Here is a 9901-nt window from a genome sequence, read left to right on the forward strand (position 1 = left end):
AAATAGCACAGCCTTCCTCATGCACCCTCAAGTGCACTTCAAGGAGCAGGTATGTCTCCAGGCAAGCTCTTCCTCTCTCATCTTACGCCTGCCTCCTCAGAAGTGGCAAGATCTCTGCCAGCCCATGTGAAAGTTCTATTTTCCCCTAAGTCCCTTCTTAACTAACTGTTAGGCTTATGCACATAAATAGCAATAATCTCTAATCATCATTTTCAAAGTGTTCCTGTAGGCTGGGCCTCATTATTATCGTCAGGACTCTGTATGGTGGATAAAGAAGGCATTACTATTGTCCCCATTTTATTGATGAGCTAACAGGCAGGAGAGACTAAGAGCCTTTTCAGATTGTCCTCTCACTTTTATAAAGGGCTGGAGGTTTGGTTTTCCTACAGTCTTGGGGAAGTTAATGTGCCTCAGAGCCTGTTTCCTCATCTAGAAAATGGCCATGGTTTATGTGAGGAATGAGCAAGTTAGTATTTGTGAAAGTGCAGCATACGGTACATTAGAGGGGCTCAATAAATACCACCTTCTACTGTCTATCCCTCTCTTCCTCCCCAGGATGATGGGCAGCTGTGATGAATGTTTACTCTAGAACTAAACTGTCAGTTTTCCTTCAAAGGACAGAGGGTTATTAAATTAAGAATATGAATGGGCGCTGTGTCTCATGCCTGTGATCCCAGGTACTCAGCAGGCTGAGGCAGGAGAATATCTTGAGCCCAGAAGGTCAAGACTGCAGTGAGCTAAGATCGTGCCACTGTACTCCAGCCTGGGCGACAGAGTTAGACTCCCATCTCTTTAAAAAAAATTAAGGGCATGGCAGTTTAACAAAAAATTACATTGCGTGGGTTCTTGTCATCTTGGTAAATACAAATAATAGTTACCTTGAATTAGGAGATTTGAAAAGCAATCAAGCTGAAAAATAAAATTTTAACAACAACAAAAAAGTCAAGCACCCTCACTTCTCCTACCCCAAATGTAGTGAGAGTTTTTTTTAAATTAAAACTATTAATAGCTATAAAATATTGCTAGTATAAGAATACTGTAGAAATTAATACTTTGCTGTGGTTTTAGCACAGAGAGGGATGGCAGAGGATTGCAATGTCTACAGATAAATAATTTTCAGTTGTTCTCATACTCATTCCAGAAAATATGTTACTAAGAGGCATATTAAAGTGTTGGCTACTTGATTTTTCTCCTTTCTTCACTAAGCACTACTTTTCCCCTCTGTAACACCTTGGCATTACTATAATGAGCATTGTAGGTAATTATATCCACAGAGTGAAAAATAGTCTTTTTCCCCCATTTTTAATAATCTATAGGCAGTATATCTCCCAGTATTTAGTACTGTAGATTTTTCTGTGGTGAACAAACTACAGCAGTTTCAGCCGTGTAATAGCAAAAGTTATTAATACGAGATAATGAATAATTTTAAATTCGGCCTAACAAGTGTTTTCCTTTCCAGACCTTTCCTCTAGGGAAAGACCTGGAACGTTTGTACTTGTTTGTTTGGATTATCAATGAATTATACTTTTTTACTTTTAATAAAGGGCGTATCGTGGAGTACGGTTCGGTACATGATTGGAGAAGTGCAATATGGAGGCAGAGTGACAGACGACTTTGATAAACGTCTACTCAATTGCTTTGCTAGGGTAAGTCAATCTAGAAAAAATTAAACATGGAGACACATTTCATTGAGTTTTCCAGTATTTTTTTTGTTTGTGATAGGTATGCCAAACTTGAGGGAAAGTACAAAGCAGAACTACAAAGCATTAGCAAGAAATACACAAGCACACACAGCAGCAACTAGCAATTTACTAGTGTCCAGAGCAGATGGGTGGTCAGTTCTCAATCATCTATGGCTTTCCCCCTGTACAGATGAACTGATCATGCTGGGGTCTCTCCCTACCACCTCCCCTCCATGTTCCATATGCCCCTGCACCCCACTTTTGAGGAGAACACTGGACATCATTTCTTTGCCTCCTTCTCTGAATTTACATTCTCTGAATGTAAATCTCATGGTGATTTCAAGTCCCAAAATAAATGATCGAGGAATTAATCATAATTGGAGTTTCTCATCTCTTCCATTGGACTGGACAGTTGAAAATTGATGAAGTGTTCACCTTTTCTCCATGTCAAATAAAATCTACCCCTTACTAATAAACATTTTCTAGAGAAAATTATTTCTTAGCAATTAAGGTTTTCACATCAAGGGTAAATACTATAAATAATACCTAACAGACTCACACTCTTCTTAGAATTTTTTTTTACATATTAGAGAAGCAATATGCATCTCCTAGGTAGAAAAAATATTAGATGTAAGTGTTTTATGGCTATTGAAATCTTTATATTAATTAAGACCTATATTGGTCATCCTCTGCTTTACTGATTTTTTCCCCTTAACACATTTAAAGCCTTGACAACAAAGCATAAGCTTTGGGGGTATTTTGGTAGGGTTGGGGTTAACCAACAAACTGATTTTCTTTAGCCCTTGCATATTTTTGCAAGTTTTTCTTAAAGCCGTATGTGGAGAAAGGTGGGAAATAATAAGTGTTGGTGAGGATGTGTAGAGGTGGGAGGGAGCCCTGCTGCTGGCAAGTCACACTGATACAGACCTCTCCTGAAATGGAGAAGATTACAGGGGTACACATGTTTTGGTTACATAATTTGCTTTTATACATTTCAGGTCAAAGTTATAAGTGTGCCCTGCAACCAGAATGTGTGCATTGTACCCATTAGGTGTGAACCCATCTACTTAATATCTGTTTTTGTTTTTTGTTTTTTTTTTTTTTTGAGAGAGAGAGAGACTCACTCTGTTGCCCATGCTAGAATGCCATGGCATCAGCCTAGCTTACAGCAACCTCAAACTCCTAGGCTCAGGCAATCCTCCTGCCTCAGCCTCCCAAAGAGCTGAGGCTATAGGCACCTGCCACAATGCCCAGTTAATTTTTCTATTTTTAGTAGAGTCAGGGTGGTCTCAAACTCCTGAGCTCAAGTGATCCTCCTGCCTCAGCCTCCCAGAGTGCTAAGATAACAGGCAGCCGGCCTGATTTCTGTTGAGTTTTATTTCCATGTGTGCATAGCAGTGTTGATCTAGTAGTTGTAATTTAGTGTTGAGTACATGTGGTGTTTTTTACATTCTTGAGATATTTCACTTAGAAGAATGTTCTTCAGTTGCATCAGGTTGTTACAAAATATCTAGATCACCATTTTTTATGGCTGAGTAGTACTCCATGATATACCTGTACCATATTTTATTAATCTACTCATGTACTGAGGGGCATTTGGGTTCCATTGTTGTACTTGACCATTTGAAATTATGAATTGTGTTGCTATAAACATTCAAGTACCAGTGTCTTTGTTATAAAATATCTTTTTCACCTTCGGGTAAATATCTAGGAGTGGATAGCTGGACCAAAAGATAGCTGTACTTTTAGTTCTTTGAGGTATCTCTATACTATTTTCCATAAAGGATGTACTAGTTTGCAGTCCCACTGACAGTGTATAAGTGTGTACCAGTGTTCCTTTCTCTCCTTATCCACACCAGCACTTGTTGTTTGGGGACTTTTTGATGAAAGCCATCCTCACTGGAGTTAGGTGATATCTCATTGTGGTTTTGATTTGCATTTCCCTGGTGATTAGAGATGTTGAGCATTTTTCATGTGACTTTTGGCCATTAGACCATCTTCATTTGAAAAATCTCTGTTTAAGTCTTCTGCCTACCTTCCAATAGGGTTATTTGATTTCTCCTTGCTGATTTGCTTGAGTCTCCCGTAGATTCTGGTTCTCATCCCTTTATCAGATGTACAGCATACAAATATTGTCTCCCACTCTGTAGGCTGTCTGTTTACTCTATTGATTGTGTCCTTGGCTGTGCAGAAACCCCTTAATTTGATCAGGTCCCAATTTGTTTATTCTTGTTGTTGCTGTGATTGCTTTTGGGATCCTTGTCATAAATTCTCCCCTAGGCCAATATTTATAAGAGTTTTTCCACCATTCCCTTCTAGAATTCTTACAGTTTCCTGCCTTAGATTTAAGTCATGCTAGAATGCCATGGCATCAGCCCAGCTTACAGCACCTTCAAACTCCTAGGCTCAAGTGATCCTTAATCCATATGGAGTTAATTTTTGTGAGTAGCGGAAGGTGTGGATTCTGGTTCAGTCTTCTATCATACATGTAGCTTTTACAAATACATGTCATCTGGCAACATAGAATTCAATGGGGTCGTTTGTTACCTGCATTCTGAAGACCCATGGTCTCCCTAGGGCATTTTTGTACAATTTAAGGCATCCATGTTACTAAAATTCTAATCTTTCTAAATACTGACCATGCTTGCAGCACTGCTCTCTTTAATAACTTTCAACTGTTCCCCACTTCTTCTTCTTCTTCTTTTTTTTTTTGGCTGGGGCTAGGTTTGAACCTGAGACCTCCAGCATATGGAGCCAGCACCCTACCCTTTTGAGCCACAGGCGCTACCCTGTTCCCCACTTCTTAAATGAAGCATCACTCCTCATCTGACATCAACAAGCCACCTGTATATGACCTCACCTCACCTTACCTTTCCTGCCCTGTCTCTTCTAACCACATTGTCTTACCCTAGACTTCATTATTCCTCCAACTGCCTCCCATTTTTGCATCAGTTATTCTCGTCATTGCTCACATGGCCTCCCCGGTCCCAAGTTCTCCTGTCAAAACTCTCCCCTTCAAGACTTTATCTCCTTTATAAAGCCTCCTCTGCCATCTACCTGGCGATTCTTTCTTCCTGCTTTAAGCCTTCTTAGTACTTTGCTTACTTTTATTTCCTCTGGCTCTTACCTTAGTGCACTTTGTATTATGGTCATTAGGTAATTGGCTTATCCCTCTATTGGGTCACAAGCTCCTTGAAGGAAAGGACTGTGTGTTTCTCATCTTTGCATTCTGTTCTGTTTCAAAGCTCAGTGCCTGATGCACAGGAGATGAATAGGCTAACACTGAGAGAGAACTGGGACATAGGGTATCTCAGAGCAATCGCTGGACCTAAAAAGGGCTGGAAAAAAGATACAGGGGAAGATAGTAGAGAAAGTGTGCCAGCCAGTGTCTGGCACAATCCCTGCTCTTTCACAGCGAGTCCTCTGAGTGATCCAGACAGACATTGTGCCTGTATTTCTGCTCCTCCTGCCCTCTCATCATTTCCCTCCCGACTAGGAAAATGGCTCCATTAGACCCAAGGCATTGCCTCAAAGCTGGCTCATAGGCATTCAGCATCCGTTTTTGCCTCTTCAGAATAAGTCTATTCACACCAAGCATATATTTGTTCTCTCTCTGTTTTGTTACAGATAATCAATTCATATGGAATGAGAAAAGGATGTCTAAAGGCAAATAGCAAGGCTGTTGGATATGTTTGCTTCTTGTGGACAGGGACATAACTTAATTAGCAAAGGAAGCTCTCCAGCTTGGGGTGGGAGGGGATGCGTTTGTGAGAAGTCTCCCTGGCCTTGTGCTGGTGCTCAGTGGTGTGTGAGCAAAACTGCCCAAGCACAGCTCCCTGGTGTCACTGTGTGGGGAAGAGTGAGGCAATGGAAATGTCCAGGTGTGCCCTTAGGGGTAGGTACGTCTGCATCAATTTAACAGGATCTTCCCACTCCTCTTCTGCGGTGGAACGGAGGATCGCTAAATTATTCCAGTGCAGGATGGGCTTGCAAAGATGCTCACCCCTCTTCACTCGTAGCAAATACCTTCTTTGGTGTTAGAGGCCAGGCCTCATTTTTTTTTTTTTTTTGTTCTGGTTTCTCTCTTTTCTTCATAGATATGATTATTCTATCAGTGGTGCTCTCAAAATCAACATAAAAACTCTCTCAAAATAGGAAGAAGATGACCCCTCTTCTATTATAGTGGTGGTTCTCTTTTTTTCTTTTATTTATTTATTTATTTATTCCAGATAGAGCCTTGCTCTGATACCAGGCTGGAACTCAGTGTTGTGATCATGGGTCGTTGTAACCACAAACTCCTGAGCTCAAGCTCTTGCCTCAGCCTCTTGTATGGCTGGGACTACAGGTGCAAGTTACTATGCCTGGCTATTTTTTTTTTTTTTTATTTTTGTGAAGATGGAGTCTTGATATGTTCCCCCAGCTGGTCGTGAACTCCTGGGCTTAAGCTATCCTCCCACTGCAGCCTCCCAAAGTGCTGGGATTATAGGCGTAAGCCACCGTGCGGGGCGTGTAGAGGTCATTCTCACTTAGATGCTCATTAATTTTACTTCTCTTATTTTCTCACCCATACAGGTCTGGTTCAGCGAGAAGATGTTTGAACCAACATTCTGCTTTTATACTGGATATAAAATCCCTGTGTGTAAAACTTTGGACCAGTATTTTGAATACATCCAGTCTTTGCCATCCCTGGATAACCCCGAAGTCTTTGGACTGCACCCTAATGCTGATATCACGTAAGTTCTTGGCCTTTTTGAATTTGAAAGAGTCATGCGTAATTCAGCCTGGCAATGACTGTGCATTTCATTTTCTCTCTTAATCTCTCTCCTTCCCCCGCCCCCTTTTTTATTTTACTGTGAAAAATAGCATTGCTTCCTGCCTCCCAATTACAACTCTTGTCATATCTTAGCCTGCTCTCCTCTCACTAAATCCTGACACTCTGGTGTTTATGACAACGGTAGGCTCTAATTTATGCATTGATTATTGCTCCTCTGTTGTGTCAGAAAGCCAGTTGGTGTTAGTGGTGCCGATTGCTCTGTTGACAGGAGCTTGGGCTCTTGGCTCCTCATCTCTTTCTTCAACATTTCATTTAAAATGTGATGTTTGGGGCGGCGCCTGTGGCTCAAGGAGTAGGGTGTCAGTCCCCTATACTAGAGAGGGTGGGTTCAAACCTGGCCCCGCCCCAAAACTGCAACAATAACAACAATAACAACAAAAATGTGATGTTCGTCATTGGGACCTAAAGGGGCCAGACGAGCCCAGATAGGAGCACGGAGAACTGATTCCTGCCCAATCCTCTCTTTTATGGCCCCTTCCCTTACTTGCTCCCCTATGTCCCTCTGTCATGAACTGCCCTTGGTGGGCACAGTGCAATAAGCCACGAGCAAGAAACATAGATGCAGAGCCCAGGAGCAGAGAGTGGCCAGTCTCAGCTCAGCATGAGGTCCCCACACCTATTGTCAAGGTCAGAGCCATGAGTGAAGAGGGTAGGAAATGCTTCCCAGTCCTGTGGACGGCACCTGTGGCTCAGTGGGTAGGGTGCCAGCCCCATATACTGAGGGTGGCGGGTTCAAACCTGGCCCCAGCCAAACTGCAACAACAACAACAAAAATAGCCAGGCATTGTGGTGGGTGCTTGCAGTCCCAGCTACTTGGGAGGCTGAGGCAAGAGAATTGCCTAAACCCAGGAGTTGGAGGTTGCTGTGACCTGCGACACCACAGTGCTCTACCGAGGGTGATAAAGTAAGACTCTGTCTCTTAAAAAAAAAAAAAAGAAAAAAAGAAATGCTTCCCAGTCCCAACCCCCTTCTCTGACCCACCCTTCAGATGAGGTCTCTTTTCTGCCTAAAAATCAGACCACCCAGCTCTACAGGGAGGGTTTGAGAAGCCCCAGCTGAGATGCCCCTCTGGAGGGGCATTGCTTCGAGGCCCATCGATGAAAGCCACCAGGTTTATGTCAAGGAGCATGGTTTCAGGAAATGAAAGAACCAAGATTCCCTGGCACATGCTAAGCTGTCATGGCTGAGCAGTGTGGTGTGTCACTCTCCCAAGTCCTGACCTGCTATTATGAATTTAATAACTCTCTGTAATGAGGCTTGGATGTTTTCTGCCTCTGGTTCTCTGGTCTTGCCAGGTGTCCCAGTTTTCTGCCAATTCCATCGTCTTTCCCCCTTGGAACACCCATCTTGCCCCCTGTGAGAGGCATGCCCTTTTGATGACCTCTTTATACCCACATGGCTTCAACCTTCCCCCTCTCCTCTAACCTCAACCATACTGCTTTTCATCTTCAAAGATGTGGACATGACCAAAGCACCTGTGAATGCAAATACTCCTTTTGGACCCCATGATGGAACCACTTTGGTGGGAGCTCCAGTTGTTATTAAGGAGGGTGTCATAAATTAGTAGCAAAGAAAGAAAAAGGATTCCTCACAGATCAGTTTGGTAATCAACTTAACCACTGTATGAATGAGAGAACACAGTGAAGTAGTTTTGCTTTAGCTAAGTCTTTAAAAATGGGAGTCAGACCACACCACCTCTCTACTGAGAACCCTCCTAAGGCTCCTGTCTCACTTTGAGTCAAGGTCAAACACTGACAGTGACCTACATACAGCAGTGCTGCCTGCCCCTCACCTCCACCTTCACTCTCATGCCTGCCCAGCCCCAGCTCTCCCTAGCCTCTGTTTCAGACTATAGTCACCTTCGAAGCACTCCTCTTCACCATCTAGTGATGGTAGTGATATGTAACAATGAGGTATATAGCACTTTTTCTAGGATGAGTTCATGACCTTAATTGTCAAACTCATAGTCTGTTTTAATTATTTACTTGTTATCGTTTATCAGCTGCCACTAAAAAGTAAGTTCCATTACGTCTAAAATGCCTGTTCACTGTCATGTCCCCAGTGCTACAGCAGTGCCTGCTGCTCATGAAATACTTGTTGACCGAGTCAGTGATACTAAGTTCTTCTAAATCGTGAAGAATCTGATCTGAGGCTGATCTATAGAAAGATCTCATGTGTTGACAGGAGTGGGCAAACAAACAACCCATGAGTATTAATGTTGCTTGTAAATTTGTAATTGAAAGTGTTCCCAAATGTGGAGCCTGAGGAGTCATGAGAGCTGGTTCCTAGAGAATCCAGTCCTGCCAGGTTCTACAGGATTCTACAAAAGAGTATGTAAAACCAAACTGAAATCTCTCCCCCGACTCAGAGTGGTGGCGTGTCTGTGCCTTCATTACTACCGTAGGCTGTTTCAGCCACCAGCTATCAAGAAAGAAGAATCAGGGCTAAAAAAAGTACAACTAAAATGGTAAATTGAATTGGACACAATGATAAAGACAAACTATTTTTTCCTTGGCTTTTTATTTTGAGCTATCACAGACCTTTGGAAAAGTTGCAAGTACAGTGACCATATACCCTCCACTTAGATCCAACGGTTGTTGACGGTTTGTTTGATTTGCTTTTTCTCTTTCTATGTCTCCGTATGTTTACATTTCTACAACTATATCTATATATAAGCACCTCTACCTCTGTGTGTGCGCATGTCTCAGCAGACAGAACTAGGAAGTAGGTACTTTTTAAAAAAACATCATGAGCATGTTATACACACAACTCTAATTCCAATTGTGTATCTCAGGGTTCCTCCCTGTCTCCCTCTATTCCATGTGGATATCTCCTTTCTTCTACACTGAAAACTCTGGTTTCAAGAAACTTCCATATATTTATTCATTTGCTTGCAATTAATACGCCAATACCACTACTGGCAACAAACCTACTAAGCAGAGGTCAAGAGTTCTTTGCAGTTCTTTTTGGCCTTAGAATATGTTCTGCTGAGGTGTGCAGAGTACTGTACTCAAGGGTTGCATAACTGTTTTGTTCTGTGTGATTGTGCTATTAATTAATGTAGGGTTGTGTTCCTTTGTTTCTGTTTGTATCACATTTTAGTTTCCTCCCCCATCTTTGTTATTATTTTGAGTATGTAAAACACAGACCTGGTTCAGAAGCAACAACTAGATAGTAAGTTGTTCATAGAGCAGCCTCACACCCTTCTAACCCATTCCCCGCTTCCTTTGTGGGTAACCACTGTTCTGGTTTATCTTTCCCGTATTTCCCTTTGCATGCATATGTAATGTTCACAAATTCATATTACCCTTTCTTTCCTATACAAGTTGCCATACTCTATGGATTAGTTTGCCTCCTGCTTTTTTCTTTTTTTTTTTTTTTTTTT

The 9901-nt window shown here is 42.0% G+C and overlaps 1 protein-coding gene across 1 annotated transcript in view; it reads left to right on the plus strand.

Moving 5' to 3' along the window:
- The window catches only part of DNAH8 (dynein axonemal heavy chain 8), a 294583-nt gene that overhangs the window by 251395 nt on the left and 33287 nt on the right, over positions 1 to 9901 (plus strand). The window contains exons 85-86 of the mRNA XM_003789318.3: positions 1545 to 1646; positions 6255 to 6415. Of these exons, the coding sequence (XP_003789366.3) occupies positions 1545 to 1646; positions 6255 to 6415 (263 nt within the window). The remainder of the gene's footprint in view (positions 1 to 1544; positions 1647 to 6254; positions 6416 to 9901) is intronic.

Source organism: Otolemur garnettii, unplaced genomic scaffold (genome assembly GCF_000181295.1).
Source record: "Otolemur garnettii isolate 467f Iridium unplaced genomic scaffold, OtoGar3 scaffold00031, whole genome shotgun sequence".
NCBI lineage: Eukaryota > Metazoa > Chordata > Mammalia > Primates > Galagidae > Otolemur > Otolemur garnettii.